This window comes from Peromyscus californicus, unplaced genomic scaffold, assembly GCF_007827085.1.
Source record: "Peromyscus californicus insignis strain IS unplaced genomic scaffold, ASM782708v3 Scaffold_20__1_contigs__length_68692818, whole genome shotgun sequence".
NCBI classification, from domain to species: Eukaryota; Metazoa; Chordata; class Mammalia; order Rodentia; family Cricetidae; genus Peromyscus; species Peromyscus californicus.
In genome coordinates this window covers 33,822,057-33,843,352 of record NW_026294503.1, presented here as the reverse complement: position 1 = coordinate 33,843,352, position 21,296 = coordinate 33,822,057, and the positions used below count along the sequence as shown (strand labels likewise).

General features: G+C 44.7%; 1 protein-coding gene across 3 annotated transcripts in view; it reads left to right on the top strand.

The window, feature by feature from the left end:
• The window catches only part of Zfat (zinc finger and AT-hook domain containing), a 181,160-nt gene that overhangs the window by 97,005 nt on the left and 62,859 nt on the right, over positions 1-21,296 (top strand). For all 3 annotated transcript variants that reach the window (XM_052747939.1, XM_052747937.1, XM_052747940.1), the window contains one exon: positions 18,466-18,554. In XM_052747939.1, coding sequence (XP_052603899.1) covers positions 18,466-18,554 — 89 coding nt within the window. The remainder of the gene's footprint in view (positions 1-18,465; positions 18,555-21,296) is intronic.

Here is a 21,296-nt window from a genome sequence, read left to right as displayed (position 1 = left end):
GAACAAATTCTTTTGCCTTAAGTTTTATTTGTGATTTCATAACATTTATGAAATTTCAGTTTCTTAAAATTTGTTTTGGTGTATGCAGTATGTTAGGAATCTTCATTTTCACACAGCTGTCTACTGACTCAGCGTATTTATAGAGAAATCAATCTTTTCCATCTAATTTTGCTGTACCAGAATTCCCCAAGATGCTGTGTTTCATTCTGAGATTTTGGTTTGTCTTTGATGTGTTAGGTCATGTGTGGGGCGTTTACCCACCAACCCCACAGCTTCCCAGAGTTTTCTTGAGTGCGAGCAGCAGGAAATATTAGATAGAAGGATTTATTTCGGAGAATCTTGCGGAGATAAACAGATAGAAAATAAAGGATAGCCTCGAGAGGGCCTGGAACCTTTTCCAAAGGGCCTCGACTGTCTCTGCCCCAGGGTTTTTATAGAGACGCCAAGGGGTGGAGCAAAAGACCTCCTCGCTCAGCACAGCCAAGTGCAGACCATCTCAGACACCTGCACTCATTCCCGTGGTCCTAATCATCCTCTATGCGGACCTGCTGAGTAAAGCCACGAGGAACCCGAGAACGGGCTCCCACAGTCATGGCTTTAAAAGATATTGTTTTAATTCATCTAATTTTACCACATACTATTCCATTCTATTTTGGTTTTGTAAGAGATTTCTGGGGTATTTCATTGGATTATTATCTCTTGATCATGGTATGTTAGTCATGAAAGCATCCTTGCTTCCATTCCTGGCTCATTCCATGAGCCATTTGACCAGAGTATAGTGAGTTCTGACCTGGCCAGTACCTGTTCTCCTTACCGGTATCCTGAGTGTCCAGATAAAACTGTCAGTTTTTAACCATATAGGGACTTCATATCTAGAAGTCAACACTGCTTGAAAGTCTGCAGTGACCATTTATTTAGTCTATAGCGTATTATCTGATGAGGAAGAATTAAGTTCTTTGCTTGAGAAACCACACCAAGTAGGTAGAGCTGAGAACCTAGCTTTGAATGTTGTTTGCCCATTCCTTTCAGGGTGACTAGAGCAGGTAACTTCTCTATTTCTGTATTATTAAACTGGGGCTCCTTATACTCTGCTGTGCAGTACTTCTCATGCTTCGGTAAGGCCACTGTGCTTCATGTTTACATACTTCTTCCTGCAAGCTCTGAATGCTCCTTACGTGAAGCTTTCCATGCAGGAAGGTCCTACTCTGCTTACCAAGCCCCAGGCCTGATTACCTGTCTACTGCATGTCTGCTTGTGGATGTCTAGAGGACCCTTAGATGCCCCCCACATTCCACTGTTCAACACCAGTTCCTGCTTTTCCTCCGCATGCCCTGTTTTCTATGAGCCAGGGGTAGCCAGACAGTGTAATAAGATAGTAAACATTTTAGGTTTTTAGTATCGCATACAGTTTCTGCCACATTTTCATCTTCTGTTTTTGTTTTTACAAACCTAATTGAAAACATTAAAAAATAACCCAAAACAAAACAAAACAACAACAACAACAAAACCCCTGTTCTTAACACCCAGATATGTAAAAGCAGGAAGCAGTGTGGAGTTGCTGTGGGCCTTAGGCTGCCGACCTCTGCTATACTCAGCATTAGTGAGTGGCTGCCCATTTTCAGTTTGGACAGCCTTGTTCTCTCACTCAGAAAAGATCCATTAACAAGTTGTCATGTTCTTTTCCATGTGATCCAGAATTCACCTATTACTCCACAGCTCACAGCGCCCTTTTTTGTCTACAACACTGTCCTGTCTTCATTCTTTTTTTTTTTTTTTTTGTTTAAATACAACATATTTGTTTCATTGGACTTTTTCAGGCATATGTAAAAAGAAAATAGAGCACAGATTTGATGACTTTCCTAAAATGTGCTCCTGTTTGAACCCAGGTCCTCTGCTTGAGTCTGGCCAAGCAGATAGCATCCCAGGCTGCTGTTCACCCAGGTCATTGCCCGTACCTTCAGGTGCACTGATGATAACCAACCCCATCTCCAGAAAGTTCTCCAGAGCTGCCACATCTAATCTGCTAGTTTAGTTCCTGACGCTCTCTGGGCCTCTGGAAAGGTGTTTGTTTATTGGCCTCATCACCTGGACGTGCTGACATTTTTATCTGCGGGCTTTGGGAGTTCTGCTTTCAGCTGAAGCATTTGGGTTGTGGTGGTCCACCCTTTTGTTCACGGGCCAGTGGCCTGCGGTGACTCAGCTGTCTGCTGCATGCTGCTCTATGCAGCTTGTTACTTTGCAGGAAGACACAACATCGCGGTCCTCCCTCAGAGGTAAAAATGTGCTTCTGTCGTGTTTATGCCCCACGGTTCTGTCTTTGATTATGGTGGGGCACAAAAACCATCCATTACAAAGTAGACATTGATTTGAAATAGTTTTGATGACTTTTCTTCAGATTAACCATTAAAATAAACCCAAACTTTGTTTGAAAATACCACACTAAAACCCAAGACTGTGTACGATAATCCAAATAAAAGGTTTTTGGTGGTGCTGGGGAATGAAGAAGCGTTCTGCTATTGAGCTGCATTCCCACCCCCTCAAGCGGAGTATTTTGAAGACATTTTGCTCATCAAACTGCATGCACATACCAAAAACTCATGTTACCTAACTGAAGCCATGACATGAGCAGTAGGCCGTGTTTACAGCATGTGCAGCACATGTTATATACCTGAAACCATGATATGAGCAGTAGGCCATGTGTACAGCATGTGCAGTGTGGACTGTCTCGATGGCTAAAAGCTGTTGTAAATCATTCTTGGATTTAGACACGTTTCAATTTCACAGGTAAGATATGAAAAATATGTATCTCAGAGCCGATGAGAGACCATAGTTCATTTAATTGTCAGCATGAGCCCAGGGGAGAAGAATTGTCCTCGCCATCCTCATTTTTCAGGGCATGCAGTGGCCTCTTCGCGGCTCATGCACTTCTGCCCTTTGGCCTGGGGTCTGTTTTCCATCCAGCAGCCGATAACCCTATTGAAACAGAGGCCAGGTCTGTACCCAGGGGTCCGGAGTCCTGCCTCTGATACAGGTGTGCACATTCTGAGTCCGTTCTTTGTGGGGCCTGTATGGCCCTTGGGGCTCACCCATCTTCTCTCTCCCTCATCTCTTCTTGCCCTCCCTGACTCCTGTCTCCCAGACACACAAGTAGGTCTTCTTATTGTTGGGCCTATTAAGTACATTCTGCCCTCTCCATACTGGAGTGCTCCCTCCCCGTAGCAGAGATTTTGGTCTTCCCTGAAGAGCACTCCGGAGTGGGTCTTTCCTGGGTACTGTGTGTCTGAAGTCTCACCCAGTTGTCCGCACTTGTCTGCTTCTTTCTTCTCTCCCTGGCTGTCTTTCTCAGGAGCACCGTCTAGGTCTAGTTGTGTGTCGTCTCTGCTGCTGGAGGAGCTCTCCTGCCTCGACTCGATGCCCTTCCTGCACGTTGGCACTGTTCTCTTTAGGCCCATCATCCTCCAGTGTCCCGTGGAATTCTCTTCTTTATGTTCCCTGTGTCTGCCTCTAGGTCAGTGGTTCTCAATCTGTGGGTCATGACCCCTCTGGGGTTGCATATCAGATACCCTGCGTCTCAGATATCAAAGATAAGATTCAAAACAGTAGAAAAATTACAGTTATAAAGCAGCAACAAAATAATTTTGTGGTTGGGATTAACCGCAACAAGAAGAACCGTATTAAAGAATCACAGCATTAGGAAGGTTGAGAACCACTGCTCTGAGTAGTTAGCTCAGCAAGCAGAACCTTGGGACATGGTGCATTTGTTTTGTATCTGCAGCTCCAGAACAGCACTCATGATTCATAAATTTTTGTGGTGCGAATAAGCGCACAACAAAATGTGAAGTGCCTTGCATAGAGAGGGTATGCTACAGCCCTGCTCAAGACATGCCACTTATGTCCCCACCATTTCATCTTAGATAATTGTGTTAAATCAGGTGCTTGTGAACTAGGTATTTTAAAACATGGTCGAGGAACTCACTATTAAATGAATCTTCTTGGGCATCTTTTAACGAAGTAAAAAAGATAGTGAGTCATCACCCTTTCTTCCACCTGCATGTGAATCTAATTTTTCACATTTATTGGCTTATTTAAAGTGATATATCCCTGTTTATTGCATTTCCTTTTCCCACAGGAGCTTATTACTGTGACTTAGAATGGATAGGCCAGTCTGGGTGAAGGTTTTCCTTCTAAAGGTTTGCCTGCCAGAAATTGATCTGTTAGTGGCCTGATCAGTCAACAGGATACAAGAATTTAGGGGGAAACTCTGGGACCACACATGCACTTCGGCCTTTTACAACGATACACATGATGTAGAGTCTGGAGGGTCTCCCTTAATTCTGTGCACCCACAGCTGATGCGGGAGGATGGATCCCATGATGCTTTTCTATTACATAATCAAGTGAGAGTCCTTTCATCATGAAACACATGGTTTGTTAAGATTCTGGGTCGATTCCCTAGAGTCTTTACTTCCTTTAATTCAACCGTGCCTTACCCACTCAGGAAGAACTTTTCTAGTAAGATTTATTGAGGCATTTTCCAGGCTTCAAGCCCCTGTGTAATAATTAGACAAGTCGAGTTGAATTTGTGAATCAGCTGAGTTCAGAAAGTGACTTTTCTCCCCCTTTCACTTCATAGTAAGAGCTCTCATAGCTGCTCATTGGTTGGAATATTCCAGACGATGCCAGGATTTCCTTTTTCTTTTTCTTTTTTTCTTTTCTTGCCCTCCCTTCCCTTTCTTTTCTGTCCTCCAAGAGAAAGCAAAATGGTAGAGTCACTCTGGAGTCAAGTCCTTCCATGGCTCTGAGTTCTCAGAACTGTCAAATTCAAGAAGCAGGGCACACGAACATGGCACCCAAGCAAGTGGTCTGCGTCCGTGGGACCGTATCCTGATCTCATCCATCCTTCCTCTTCTGCATTAGAAAGAAGGCTAAGAGGAAAGGTGGGAATGGGGCAGACGATAGATACAGAAGACCCTTGTGTCTTTGTGGGCTGGTGCCTCTATGGTGGGGGGCAAAGGGACTGATGCCGCGGCCCAAGAGTATCATTTCATATGTGCACTCTGTTTGAGTCCATATGAAGCTTTTTCTGTCAGACTTATCTGACCCACAGCTCTGAAGAATAATTGAGGCTACTGCACAGTATGTGCCCATGAGCTTACTTGACAGCCCGATATGCAGATTGAGGTCTCAAATTAAGTGAGGTAGGTTTTTGTGTAGACTGATGCTTGGCACAGGGTCTGCCACTTCAGCACAGTCCTAGTGCCCTGCTCTTTCCTGTCCCTTTATTTGGTTCTGCACTATTGCCCCCTGCTCATCTGTTCCTCCCTGTATAAAAACTGGTCCTCCTTGCATAAAAACTGATGCACTAATTACAGTCATCAGCAGACTGAGTCTGCAGTTGCTTGAGGTTCAGCTCCTAATGCACAGAGACGTCTTACACCGTAGTTTGGTTGCTGTAGCTATTTCTGTTCTGGTTTGCCATTGCACAAATTACTGCAGATGCTCAACCATGAGCTCTGGCTCTGCAAGACTCCAGCAGCAAAGTGCCAGTGATGTTCCCTGCAGGATGCTCTCCTTGCTGTAGGTGGCATCCTTTGTGTGGCTGGCCTCCTAGAGGCAAGAAGGAAGAACAGGTGAAAGGTCGTGGAGCACTCGATCCTTCTGGCAGACACAACTATTAGTGTTTTGAAGCAGTAGCCGTGATTACCTGCAGGAAGCTCTTACAAGACTGGGCCCACTGACATTCTATGGTAAATGGGGTAAGAACACATGAGTTTTACAAAGTGTATTAATCCCTGCCCCTCCCTGAGGATGATGAAATGGTTAGCCATTTCAGGGAGAGCTTCTGGGGTGTATCTGTCCATAATTGCCCAGATTCATGTAAGTAACTGCCCACCCATGCCATTGTAGATAACCCTAGTTAAATTCATTAATTCACTAGATTCTCTCTGTCTCTGTCTCTGTCTCTCTCTGTCTCTGTCTCTCTCTGTCTCTGTCTCTCTCTGTTTACCTTTTGTCTTAGGTTGACTAGAAATGCACTCTGAGAAAAGGTCCCCTGCCCTTCCTGCTATGCAGCCTGGAGCAGATGTGTTTTAGCACATTCTGAGAGTCTTATTTCCTCTGCTGCTATAACAAATTGCTAAAGATTTTGTGGCATAGAGCTGTTGTGGACTGATGACATCATGCCTCTGGAGTCCCACAGTCTGTGATCCTGGTATCAGCAAAGATGTACTCCTTCGTCAAACTCTTGGGGTGGGGGCAGACAGAAGTCTGTTGCTTCCTTTGTAGTTCGCAGACTTTGTACCCTTTGTTTTAGGAGCCCCTCTGTCTTGAGAGCCAGCAGTCCAGTGTCCTTCAGTCTGTTCCTGCTTCCTCACATCTGTTTTCTGCCTCTGATCCTCATGCCTGCTTCTTCAGATGCCCTTAGACTCTACATAATCCAGGACAGACTCCAGCTTGAGACGCTTTACCTAGCCACATCTGCAGACTCCTTTTCTCTCAGTATAAAATCATGTGTGGGTTTCGGGTATTGGGAACTGGCTGCCTTTGTGGTGGGTATGGGGCATTGTTGGCCTGCTGCCCTGGGGTAGTGGGCTTATACCAAGTATGTGGACCTTGTACCTGTTCCTCTACATGCCAGCATTCTGAAAATCACAGTACCCCTTAACTGTACCCGGCAAGAGTGAGTTCTTGTAGTTGAGTGTACATTACCAAGGGACAACCAAATCCACTGTCTCTTGGGCATTTTGACCATAGTGCACGGTGCCATGGAGGATCTCAGTGTCACTGTGGGAAAATGGCAAACACTACTTTTCTGAAAGAAGTATGAAGTAACTTGTCCAAAAACTGATAAAACTTTACTTATGCAAAAATCACCTTTTTCAGTAAGACTCAATAAACAGTCATGAGACATTTCTACATTATACCTGTAGATACGTTTTTGCTAATAACAGTTTAGGTTTATGGAAATTCCTTCTCTAAGCACATCAATATCCCTTCAAGTCTAAGGTGTATGTGAAGTTTAGTCTGGCAATGATGTTTACTTAACAGACATCGCAAACACGTTGCTTTCAATCCAAAGGAATCTCCCATTGCTGTGGCTTTGTGTTCAGATTGAGTCCAAACGCCAGAATCCAAATGAGATGGCTGAAGGTCCTTTGGCCATTGTATTATTTGTATATAGAACCCTATTTAAAGTAGCTGAGCAGCTGTAACTAGCCCCAGAGAAACTGATGAAGCAGCTGTGCGGGTGGTAAAGAAGAAAGACAGCAACAGGTGTTCTTCATGGTGACCTTGAGTATCCAGAAGAGCAGGACTTGGGGCTCAGAGTTCCCCTCCCCTGTGGACCACCCTATGTTTCTGCGCTTCAGCATCTACTTCCGTATAACTTCCTGCTGCAGCCTGCAGGTGGATGCTCTGCTGGCTCCCCACAACCACCTGTATACTTGCTGTGTTTTCTACAAGACAGTCCATGGGCAGCGACTCCTTGAGGTCCACTGGACCTTTTTATGTAAGCTGGGGCAGGGCAATGGGTGGCCCCGGTTCATCTTCCCCTACTGTAAATCTCTCCCTGTTCCATCACCATTGGGTCAACTAATTGTCTCCAGTTATGGCCCGAGCAAGGGTGGAGCTGAGGGTCACTGGACTCTATTTTTCCCACTGTCTGGCAACACTTGAATTTAGACAGTGTCTGGTTCCCAGGCTGTGTCTAATAGGTCAGAAGCCATGAGTAGTCAGCCACCCATTATTCAAAGGTTGAACCAGGAGCTCCTATTAGATGAGGAAACAGAAGAGGTCACCACAGTCAAGGACAAGGAACAGAATTTAGCAGCCTTTCCAAAGTCCTCCTGTCTTAAGGCAACTGTCTCTGACTTCTCCCACTTTCTTTGACATTTACCTGTCTTTGAGTTTTCTATCATTGGATTTATATAGTGTGTGCTTTGGAGGGGCTTAGTCCTTTGTGAGATTCATCCAGGTTGTCATGGTTTTGACATTTTAACATCTGGGCCATGAAGTCAATGAAGGAAAATTTCCTAAGTAATAAAATTATAAATCCTGCAGTTTGTAGTTAGGAAGGCTTTGTTGCCACAATCCTTCAAGGGTCCAGTACTGCAGAACCCAAGGGCTTTCTGTGGTGCGGTCCTCCAAACAAGGGTTGTCTTAGCTTTCTGTCATCCTTCTTCTAGGAAGACATGCTCAGAAGATTTCTGACTGTTTATAAAAATTAAATCTCGCTTCAGAGGACAATAACTGAGACTAAACATAAATTGGGCTCCTGTCTCTTTCTTGGGAATAAGGTATCTAAGACACCTAACCAGATGTCTTAGGGTTTTATTTCTGTAAAACGACACCATGGCCACAGCAACTCTTATAAAGAAAAACATTTAACTGGGGCCGGCTTACAGTTTCAGAGGTTTAGTCCATTATAGTCATGGTATGAAGCATGGTGGCATGCAGGCAGACATGGTGCTGGAGAGGTAGCTGAGAATTCTACATCTGGATCCACAGGGAGCAGGAAGAGACAATGAACCACACTGGGCCTAGCTTGAGCATCTGAAACCTCAAAGCCCACCCCCAGTGTCACACTTCCTACAACAAAACCACACCTACTCCAATAAGGCCACACCTCCCGATAGTGCCCCTCCCTGTAAGCCTGTAGAGTATTCATTTTCATTCAAACTGTCACCCCCAGACAAAGTTGCCAAGTCAGGAAACAGCCAGTCTGGAGTTCAGAGAGATAGGAACTTCTCTGAATCTTCAGCTTCAGGAGCCATTGGCACGATTTTTTGTTTCTCAGTGTCAGACCTGCCTTTGTACCTTGTGTGGCGGGGAGGTCATTATAACCTACCTAGGAGGATGCTGAAATGCCAGGATTCTTTCCTGTTAGAACACAGACAGCTTAAATCACAGAAACCACCTCCTTAGTGTCGTCCCACAGTTCTGCCCCCTGGGAGGGACTTCTAGTCACTATCTGCCTTTGTTATAGGCAAATGGCTCATATGGATTTTATTATATAGTTACGATGACACTTTGATACTGTAATCACTCTTGGTAGTTGTGCAGCCCATAGGTAACTCGTTTAGCAGTTGCAGTAACGTGGTGACTTGCTGAACCGTCTCCTTAACTTCAGACAGTCTGTTCTTCTTTTTCCTTCCTTCACTTGTTGTAACCTTTGTGTCGGGCTTCTCTTCCATGCATACCTTTCCTTTATTCAGCCCCTTCTTAGGACATTTTCAGCCACCAGAGCAGCTGTGTGGTTTTGTACCTGAGCATTAACCACTGTTTCACTCGTTAAATACTTTTGCCAGAGATTTGGGAGTATAATATCTTAAATCTTTTATTTTTAACAATATGTGTTATGAAAAGTGATTAGCAATAGATATCAAGTCTTCTGTGTTATAATTTGTATTTATCTGACAACTCATAAAATTGAGCAAGTACTGTACAGAGTAAATGACCTATACTTCATAAAGCTTACATAGTATCTGTTAAAGAGATTTGGTTTTGCTTTTGTAAGGATTATCTATTGGTGGGCTAAATCTGACATCATCCTCTCATGAGAAGGTGTGTAATCATGATCTCTTGTTCGCTCTCTTGCTGGAGTCTTGTTGATTTGCATTCATGTGTTCCCTTACTGGTTCAGTGTCTGCCTGTACTAGAACTCTTGGCCTTTTGACAGACTTTTTTGAGAAGCCAAACAGACAGTGGTTTATTGTGAAAGTTCTTTGGGTCTACAGAGACAGTGGCTATTTCTCTCCCAAAAGTTGTCTCTTCCTCTTTAGTCACTCCCTCCTCATACATCCATATCAACTTCACATCACCACTGGGGCCTTCATGATAAAGCAGCTCCGGGGCCTTCATGATAAAGCAGCTCCAGGGCCTCACCCCCCTCCTGACCACCCCTTTCGTGCTTAGCACTCTATGGCAATCATAGTTCTTGGTCACATTAGTTACAGTGATTTGTTGGCCTCCCTGCTAGTTCATTTATGTGATGTGCCCTAGAAGGTACCAGTGCCATTGTCTTATTCTCTCTTGTCTCTGGCACATAGTGACTGTTTCATGAAGCGTGATGAGTGACCGAACACAGCTGCCACATTGCTATCTGCACTATCCACCTTGTCCCTCTCTGCTTCCTTCATTTCCTTCTGATTCCCTTTCTATCTCTCTCTGTCTCTCTCTCTCTGTCTCTCTCTCTCTCTTTGTTGTTTTCTCCCTTAGTCCCTACTCCTCTGCCCCCTCCTGGTGCAGACTAGTTGGCCACTTTTTTTCAGCCAAGAAAGGTCAATTTTTCTTTTACGTCCACTTTTCCTTCTAGTTCTATTCACTGAATTCCTAGGCATCTTTTAGCACCCCTAGGACTGGGTGTGTATGGTCCCACTGGGGACTCTAACCAGGGGTGCAGGAAGTATTATCAGTTTATGGATGACAAACCATCACAACTGAAGTAGCTTTCTAGGTCACGAACCGGAGCAAGAAAGCCCTGTCTCGGACCCAGGTGCATTCTGTCTCCAAGCACAGAGAATCATTTCTTCTAATGAGGGCCAAAAGAGGTGACATCAGCCATTGTGGTCAGTACCTCTCACATATGAATGTGGCCTATTTCCCAGAATGGCTGTCTATTAGAAAGGACCACCTAAGAAAAAGGTGGCAGGAGAAGTGACCAGTGTTCACTCTCTGTGGTCCTGGGATCATTCTTCCCTGCTAATCAGAGGCCCCAATAGAAAACATGAGACACTGACTCCTGTCCCCTACAAGGATGGCTGAGGCACAGGACTAATAAGCACCTGAAAGTAAGCCCCTGAGAGATGAGACTGGTACATGCAGGGGACCCAGTGGGAGACTCTTCTCCACAGGGGCCACCATGCTACTCGGTGGTGACCCTGCTGTCCACCTGCTGTCCACTTCCCTGGAATTCTCTAAGACAATGCAAAGCTTGGGTTCTAAGTGAGGCTGTCTACACAGTAGTGTGGTTTGTATGCACATACAGCTGTGTGATGGTCATCGGCCAGCTCTGTGAGGTCATTTTAACCCCGAGAAGCACTAGGCTACTGTCCACTTTCCTTGTTATTCTTAGGAATCTCTTGCCGGAAGTGGCCTGATAAGTCTGGAAAATGCTTCTTTATGACTAGTCGTAAATCTGCATTCAATAGTTTTAATTAGGCAACAAAAAATTGTGTTAAGTGCTCTCTCCTGCCTGTTGGGTTGGGCTGTTTCTATTGCCTGGCTGGGTTGCCAGGGTAGGGATGGTCTTTTGGAACCACTCACTTTTTTATATGATTCAGAGCCTTGGGTGCTAGGAGGTCATTCCATTTCTTCCTTTCAAAGCTTCTTTTTCTTTCCTTTTAATAGTATCTTTTTGTCTTTTAAATTAAAATATAGTTACATCACTTTTCTCCCTCTTTTTCTTCTCTCCAGTCATTCCCATGAAGTGCCCCCATCCCTACTTTCTCTTGAAATCATGGCCTCATTTTCTTTGTTATTGTTACACACACACACACACACACACACACACACACACACACACACACCCCTAAATATATAAATACAACCTGCTCAGTTTGTTTAGTATTGCCCGTATGTATACACTTTCAAATGGTCGCTTGGTATTGGATAACCAACTAGATGGCTCATCCCTGGGCAAGGCTAATTCTCCCTCTCAGCAGTCCTCAGTTGCCTGGAGTTTTTTTTGTTTATGGCCATGGCCTAATTAGATTTCCCTTTTCAATGTTAGCATGTCTGGTGGTATTGTATTCATTCAGGTCTTGTTTAGGCACCCATATTGTTGGGGTATCATGGGTAAAACTTCTCTATCATTTCTAGGAGACATATTCTCATAGCAGCTTTCCTGGCCCAGGCACTCTCCCTCAATGTTCCCTGAACCCTAGGTGCAAGAACTGTGTTGTAGATGTGTCAATTGGAGTTGGACACCCCACAATCACTTATTCTCTGCATTTTGATCTGTTGTAGACTTCTTTAATGGTTTCTGTTGCAAACTGAAGTTTCTTTGAGCAGTAACGCAAACTAAACTTTATCTGTGGGTATAATACTCAATATTTAAAATGTAGCTAAGAATTATGTTGGCTTTAATAAAGTGGCAATATTAGCGTTCCTGTAAGATCCATGGCCTCACTAGTGAGTAGTTGACTAGATTTTCAATATCAGACACAATTTCCTTTTGCCGAATGGGCCATCAGTCCAATTGGAGAGCTGTTGGTTACCTCCAAGCTGTGGGTGCCACTGCTGCACCTTAAGTGTTACTCAGCATGATAATTATCCTTGTTGTTCATAGCTACTTAGGAGTAGTAGTTGCTTCTATCTCTTGGAAACTTGCACAAGCACCTTCCAATATTATGCATGCTAGTCCTTAGGGTGAAGGTCTTCAAATCTGATCCAGCTAGGGTCCTCCTAGTTCTTTTGTCTAAAGTGCATGGTGTCTTCAGCAATGAAGATTTGCCTTCAACCTCTGTGTCATGGCTTGAATGAAAATGACCCTCATTAGGCTCATATATTGAAATAGTTGGCCCCTAGTTGGTGGAGCTGTTTGGGAAGGATTGAGAGGTGTGACTTTGGAGGAGGTGTGTCACTGAGGGTGGGGTTTGAGGTTTCAAAAGACTCACACAATTCCTAGTATTCTCTCTTTTTGCCTCATGGTTTGTGGGTCAAGATATAAGGTCTCAGCTATTCCTTTGTTCCGCTATTGTGGATTCTAATCCTCTGAAATTGTAAGCCAAAATACATGCTTTCAGTCATGGTGTTTTATCATGGCAAATAAAAAAATAATTAAGACACCCTGGGAGGCAAGCAAGAACAACAGCAAAGCCTAAAATTACACTCAATACATGTAAGCCTATATGTATATGTATATATACATACATACTGTCTTAGTTAGGGTTTTTATTGCTGCCACAACACACCATGACCAAAAAGCAAGTTGGGGAGGAGATGAGTTATTAGGCTTATACTTCAGTATTGCTGTTCATCACTGAAGGAAGTCAGGACAGGAACTCAAACAGAGCAGGTTCCCAGAGGCCATGGAGGGGAGCTGCTTACTGGCTTGCTCATCCCACCTTCTTATAGAACCCAGGGCCAGCAGCCCAGGGATAGCACCACCCACCATGGGCTGGGCCCTCCCCCATTTATCGCTAAATGGGGAAATGCCTTAGAGCTGGATCTCATTGAGGCATTTCCTCAACTGAGGCTCCTTCCTCTGATGACTCTAGCTTGTGTGAAATTCACACACACACACACACACACACACACACACGCACACACACATACGCATGCACACACATACGTTTATGAAGTTATCCCACTTGAGCTTGGCAATGCTTCCTCTAGGGGCCATAGACTATCTAATAAAAGCCCCAGTACTTGAAATCTCATTTCATGTTTTTAGTCAGGGTAGTCCAAAAGATCCCCAATGTTTCATTTTTTAGAAGTTTATTATTTTTTGTGTGTATGTGTTTGTGTGTAGTGCTGGTGCATTCTAGAAGAGAGTGTCAAATCCCCTGGAGCTAGAATTACAAGTGGTTATGAGCAGCTTGCCATGTATGCTGGAACCAAACTCTAGTCCTCTGCAAGAGTAGTGTGCATTCTTAACTGCTGAATCAGTTGCCTGGCCCTTCACGGCTTCCTTTTAACGCTTAATACTTTATTCTTTGATCTGGTTGTTTGATACTGAGAACAGTTCTATCCACTTTCCTCCCTCAGTATGTTAGTAAACAATCTAAGCATTTTCTTCTGCTACTGGCACCATGCTGATGTAGTCACGTGAGTCATAGGTTAGTGGAAAGATATGCATGGCTGAGGTTATGCTGGTGATGTGTAGAACTATGTGACTGTATGTTTGAGAAAAAGTTGACAATGTATTTAAAAAACCATTTTAGTTATTCTCTAGCTGTAGCTTGCATACTTTACAAGTAAAAATATCTCTATAGTTTGGACTTTAAGATTTAGTAAAATCAGGGTGGAGAGACGGCTCAAAAGTTAAAAGCACTTGCTTGCTCTTTTAAAGGAACGGTTTGGTTTCCAGCAGCCACACTGGTTGGTTCATGGCTACCTGGAACTCCAGTTCCAGGTCTACCTGATCTGCTTCCTTCTTCCATCCTCTCTGGGAACCCAGATGTACATGACATACACAGATGTTCCTCTCTCTCTCTCTGTCTCTCTCTCTCTCTTTCTCTCTCTCTCTCTCTCTCTCTCTCTCTCTCTCTCTCTCACACACACACACACACACACACACACACACAGAGAGAGAGAGAGAGAGAGAGAGAGAGAGAGAGAGAGAGAGAGAGAGAGAGAGAGAGAGAATGAATCTAGAATTTAGAGTTCATACATATAAAGAGAGGTATAACCTAGCATTAATATTCTTGAACCATTTGTTTTCTTTTTGCTGCTCTCATCAAGGGTGTTGCCTGTGTAAAATATAAAAGCTTTCTTATTTGTTTCTTGCCTATTTCCACTTAATAAGAGTCACAAAATATGTTCAAGTATGTATACACTCAGACACTGGGTTGCTAAGATGAAAGAGACATGGCAGGTGATTGCAGCCTAGCTTGTGAGCAGGCAGTTACAGTGAGCAGAGTGGGAAGCAAACTGCAGTGAAATGATGTTTTGTAAGGTGTGGGTGGAAGGAGTGATGTGGTGGTGGGAGTGGCCTGTGGCTGTGGTAGGAGAAGTCTGTTCACATCTGGGTTGGGTTGATCTGGAAGCAAAGACTAGACAGGAAGTAGAGTCCAGGTGCAAACCTCCATGTATGACCCCACTTCGTATGGCTAAGCCCTGCCTTTCAAATATTCTGTAACCTTCTAAAACAGCACCACCAGTTGGGGGTTAAATGTTTGAATGTGTATGTCTGGGGAGGTCACTTCACATCCAAACCACAACATATAAGTTCATAGATCTGAAGAAACTACCAGGCATTAGACTTGGGTGACATGGGTAATGCTGGGATGTCTAGACATGGAGCCCACTTGCTGAGGATGATAATTAGTCCAACTTAGGACACTGGGGCAGGTAAGTGACCAGTCCAGTAGATGGTTATGGTAGTTTGAATAAGAATGGCTCCCAAAGCCTCATGTATTTGAATGTCTAGTCATCAGGGAGTGGTACTATTTGAAAGGGATTAAGAGGTGTGGCTTTGTTGTAGGAAGTGTGTCAGTGGGGGTGGGCTTTGAGGTAACAAAAGCCCATGCCAGGCCCAGTGTCACTCTCTCTTGCAGATCCAGATGTAGAACTCTCAGCTACTTCTCCAGCATTATGTATCCCTTCATGCCACCATGCTCCCTGTAATGAGAATAGTGGACTAAACTTCTGAAACTATAAGAAAACCCCAATTAAATGCTTTTTTTAAAAATAAGAGTTATGGTGTCTCTTTACAGTAATAGAACAGCACCTAAGACAGAAGTTGGTGCCAGGGATTGGGGTATTACTATACTAGGCCTGACCATGCTGCTTATTGGTAGAATGTGGACTTTGGAACTTTGGATTAACAAAGCAGTTGAACACTGGAACAAGTGGGGCATAATGGGTCATCCCAGTAGGAACATGGAAGACAGTCATGCTGAGAGCAGTGTAAATTATGATGGCTCAGCTCAAGAGGTTTCAGAGGGGAAGAAGACTAGCAAGTGGCCTGGAGACTGTTCTTGTGATTTTTTTTTGTGAAGAATGTGGTGTTTTCTGCCCTTGTCCAAAAGTCTGCCTGAGGCTAAATTGAAGAGTTTTTGATGAACAGCATTGACAGAGATTTCAAGTCAGACTCATATTGACTGTGTTGTGTAGTCATTAGTGATCACACTTATGCAGATAAATAATGAAAATAAAGAAGCTGAGCAAGGGAAAATACAAAATATTTAGTTTAAGGAGAAAAGGAGTAGCAGGAAATGTAATGTTGGAGCCAAGTCCAGTGCTCAAGGAGGTGAAAAATTTAAAGAGAAGCCTAATGCTGATGGAATAAAGGGGGCAGTGAACTCAGGGCAAGACCCTATCCAGCTAAGCTTCCAACAAGTGAAAAAGAATTACAGAAAAGCTTAAGCAGTGAAGGAAACCATCAAAACAGAAAGCTGATAAAAATGTATTTGAATGAGGGGACCAAGTTCCGTTCCTAGCAAGCAGCAGAACTTGGCAGCTTTGGCCATGTAGTTCTGTCTTTAGAGTCAAGGACACAAGAAAAAGGTTGTTGAATCTTACCCCCACCCCCTACCATGGCTAAGGAAAGCTTAGTTCTTGCATGGAAGCCCAGAGAGGCCATTATGTGAACCTGTGAGAGTGAATCCTGGATTGTGTTGGAGACCCTAAGATGTTGGAGATGCCAGAGGTGTGGGGTACCTGCCAAAGACAGCTGCTAACAGGGAATGGAACCAGCCCAAGAGAGAGAAGTGGGTTGCAGTCATCAAAGCTGGCAATAGTTGGAGATCTGAAGAGTGTTCTGACATTGGATGTGGAGATGCAGAGTTTGTAGATTGTCCTGGTGGTTTTCATTCTTGCTTTGGTATTATAGTATTTCTTTACTGTGTTCCTTTACCTCCTTTTTGGAATAGTAATATATATCCTGTGGCATTGTATACTGGAAGTATGTGATCTTCCTTTTTATTTTGATTTTACAGGGGATTACAGTTAGATTTCCATGAGTCTCAGAAGGGACTTTGGACTTTGAAGGTGTATTGAGACTGTGAAAGACTATGGGGACTTTTGAAGTTGTTGCGAATGCATTTTTGTATTATGATATGGCTACAAGCCTGTGGTGTCCAGGGAATGGAATGTGGTGATTTGAATAAGTATTTATATATTTGAATGCATAGTCCTCAGGGAAGGGTACTATTTGAAGAGAATTAGGTGTGGTCTAGTTGGAGTGTGTCACTAGGACTGGGCTTTAAGGTTTCAAAAGCCCATGTCAGGTCTTTTTGCTCTCTCTTCCTGCTGCCTATGGATCCAGATATAGAACTCTCAGCTACTTCTCCAGCACCATATCTGCCTGCAGACCACTGTACTCCCCACCATGATGTTAATGGACTAAAGCTCTGAAACTGTAGGCCACATCCAATTAAATGTTTTCCTTTATAAGAGTTGCCTTAGTCATGGTGTCTCTTCACAGCATTAGAACAGTGACTAAGACAATAGGTGACTTCTCAAATGTTGGGTTGAGGGAAGAGGACTGAGTCAGAGGTGTAGATTTGGGCATCAAGCGTGTGCCAGAACTGTGGAGAACAGTCATGTGCAGTGATGCATCAGAATGTGGGCTAGATGCATCAGAATGTGGGCTGTGGGACATCAGTTTATAGAGAATGATGGACATGAGTTCTGTCACCCAGATACTCAGTGACTAGTCAGAGACACACACAAAAGTGGTGGTGATGTCATACTAAAGAATAAGGTTTTCAGGTCATAGAATGGCAGCAGAATCTCAGATAGTAGAATCATCTAGTAAAACCAGGAGCAGCATCTGTCATTGGCCCGACCTAGTGATTACCTTCATAAGAACAGGTGTCAAGGCTACTTGTGCCTTTCCCTGGTTTGCTTTGACTTCAGGGTTGCAGAACAGGGGGATATAGGGATGCAGCTACAGAGAGTCTTACCTGTCTGGTCTGAAGTAGCAGTGTGGTGCTTTCCAGAGGAGCAAGGATTTCTTGGGATCCACACTGCAGGGGCAGTAGCTATGTTCCCATAATGCTGGCACTATTAGGACCCTTTACTACTGCAGATAGTAGGTCATACTTCTGTTTGGTTACATATTTGTATGATGGCAAATGGAGATTTTGTTTACTCTCATCAGGAGAAGTGTAATGTGTTCCTCATATCCATTTCTTTGTTTTGACACGTACACCCATTCACCTGATTGTAGAATATTTATACATTGCTAAGACAATGATCTTCTCTGAAGTTGTCTGTGGCACTGCTGAAGGCGTGCTGTTTGCATGGGAGGTTTGCACAGTGATCTTTCTCCGTGTAGAGCATCTTTCTGTAGACTCCTCTGATGCTCAGGACCTCATCTTCATTGAGATGCCCTGGATCCTCAATGTTCTGGCTTCCCTCTTCTTCAGGTTAGCTCTGAACTTCCTGTAGACCGCATACTTCTGGTTCCGGAAGGAAGGTGCTGCTGTTTCATGTTTCTGACCATGCCGTGGCCCATTTTGCTGATCAGTGTCTCTATCTCTGTCTCTCTTGAACACCTCTGTTTTTTTCTCAGTGCCCTTCTCTCTCTAGGTGGCTGGCCATACCTTTTCTCTTCCTGTCGAAGTGTGCTCCAGTGTTAGTTACCACTCACAGCTTCCCTGGGTGAAGCTGGCCCCTCTCTTCCTTCAGTGGTGGGCTCCTTCCTGCTCCTACTTGCTGACAACTGATCATACTGGCTCTCGATCCCCTCTGAGAATCTGCTCTTCCTCCTGGCAAGGGCCACCTCTGTGTACTGGCCCCGTTACGTGCAGGAGCTGCCAGGCTGGCATCGCTCACCTTGTCCTCCGCTTCTTTCCAGGGAAACAGTTCAAGTGCACAGTGTGCGACTACACAGCAGCCCAGAAGCCACAGCTGCTGCGGCACATGGAGCAGCATGCCTCTTTTAAGGTAAGGGGCATGGGAGGTGGCCGTGGGAATTCCAGCTGGACACACACCACTTTCGACATTGCCTTTGCTTTCCAGACCTTTAGCTGGCATGGGTGGAGTCGATTTTGTGCTCCTTCTTTCCAGAAGCATAGTCTTCCTTTATGCTTTAGAGACCAATTCAAGGAACAGTGTCAGAGGACGCAGACAGAAGACAAGGCATGCATTTACCACTCAGAACTGGGATGAGCTGGGAGGAAAAGTCCAGGTTTAGGGGCGTATATCCATGCCTTCAGATCTTGGGTTACTGCAGGTTCATTGCCTGGTCAAACGGGTGTGATGAAGCCTACCCGGCAGGCTTTTTATGTGAGTGGAAGAGTGCTCTGGTGTACCCTCTGCAGTGCCTAGCATGTGGCAGGGCTTGGAGGATGGCGTCTCTCTATCTTTTCCTAATACTTGTATGTGATGTTTCTTTAATGTGTGTGGTGGTATGTACTTAACCAGTCTCTCATGTAATTATGGAGAAGAAGAAAGGTGACCCAGTATGCTTTTCAGTCAAAACTCTGTGTATCACTTCAAGCAGCCTGACTCTTGACAATGCTATGTCTGTTGGTATGTACACAGGGTAATGGAATCTTTAAGATTTCTGACTATTTTGCTCTAAAATGTTCTTTGAAAATGCCTGCTGTAAAATTTCATAGAATTATCTAATACGGAAACAGTGTTGGTCACCACACTTACAGCTCCCACTGACTGAACATCTCAGGTGCTGGCTTTGTATAACAAGGCGCACGCCTATCATCTTGGACCTCCCACAGTACATATGCTGCTCCTGTTTCTCGCATGAAGAACCCGATCCTCACAGTGTAGCTGATCAGCTCTAGTCTTTTCTGACATACAGTGTGATGGCAGCTGCTGTAATCACATTGACTGTGTCTGTCATTGGTGAGGTGAGAAGAACCTTCCCCAGCAGCAACCTCATCCTGTGCTCAGAACAGCTTGTGAGGGTTCCTAGGACTTCTCTTCATGTGATTGAAGGTGGACGTACACTGAGCAACCAGAAATGGAAGGAGCCGGCACTTAAACCACATCCTCCCCGGTTTGTTCCATGCTGTTCATGCTATGTCTTTCTCAGTGACTTTGGGGAGAAGGGAGGAGTTGGAAAAGCTACCGTCATGCAAACTGTTTTCAGGGAGCCGATCCTGGGTCTGCAGTAAACATGAGTTGCTAAGGTGGAACCCATGTATCACCTGGAGCATCACGCGACTGCATCTGTTAGGTCTTCCATTTTATGCCTGTGTTTTATATAATTGAAACGGGGGGACTTCATTTCTCATCTCACAGTGCACAAAGGTGTTTCATCAGCAGTCGACACTTGTAGTCATGCATTCACCATGCTCGAGCACACAGTGCATCAAAGCAGCCAGCATCTGTCTTTGTAGGTGAGAAATTAGGCCCCTTGCGGGTAGTTCTTCTAGCTGCCGCAGTCTCAGGGGGCTTTGCATTCACCCTTGGTTTTCAGCTTGTCTTAACCAGGAACAGCTGAAGCAGCCTTTAGCCCTGAACTAAATCCTCGTTTTTCTAAGACTGGACTGTGGGGTAGATGCGTCGGGGATGAATGTGGGATTCATTCTGTTAAACATCCCCACCGGTAGTTACCACCTATTTCCTGTGTGGGGCCCTTGGCATCCAGTGCAGGGCCTGGTGTTGCTGCCCTGAGCTGGTCCCTGAGCCATGGCTGGTCCCCCTTAGGCTTCCAGTAGATTCTGGATCCTCTTTATCAAGTAGTGCCACAGCTGAGAATGAAGCTCACACAGGTTGAGGAACACCACAGCCAGCCTTCCTATCTGACCCGTAACTTTCCTGTGCCAGTCTGTCTAAGGGAGATTTCTCTGTTAGCTCATAAAGCAGTATGGAATTGTTCCCCACCAGCCGCTCTCATCCAGACAGTAGCAATTCCTCTTCTGTCTTGTACCCTTTCACCCCCGTGTTGGTTTCCTCTTGCTAAAATGGATTGCCACCATGTTATGTCAAAACAACATACATATTTTATAACTCAGAAGTCTAGCATGGCCTCCACTAAGATCAAAAGAGAATGCTGGCAAGGCCAGTGTTGAAGGCCACGTCCTTGTCTTCCTCCACTGCTGGAGTCCCTTGCAGTCCCTGGCTTGTAATTCTTCCTCTGTTTCAAGGCCAGCAACAGGCCGTGTCCCTTCATATCTTCTCTGACTTTCTTTTGGAGGCTGGGGAGGGGATGATGTTGGAGAGATGACTGTTGAACAACCATGAACACCTGAGTTTACTCCCCAGCAGTCACATGAAAAGCTGGATATGGTGATGCATGTCTGGAAACACAGCACTGGGGGGATGGATACAGGCAGATCACTGGATGTGGATGCCTGCCAGCCTAGCTGAGTCAGAGAGCGAGTTCTGGGTTCAGTGAGAAGAGCGTAAGGTGGAGATTGAAGATTACCTGCCTGGCAGTAGCCTCTGCTCTTCATGTGCCCTCATGGCCACATGTGCAGGGGTATACAAGCATGTATACACACACCACAGAGAGAGAGAGAGAGAGAGAGAGAGAGAGAGAGAGAGAGAGAGAGAGAGAGAGAGAGAACACCTTGTGTGTGCTGAGGATGTGGCTCAGGTGATAGAACGCTTGCCTAGCATACTCTCTATTTTAGTCCCCACCATGTAAATTTGAAATGGTGGCACATGTCTGTGATCCCAACACTCAGGAGTTGGACACGAGGTTCAGAGTCAATGTCA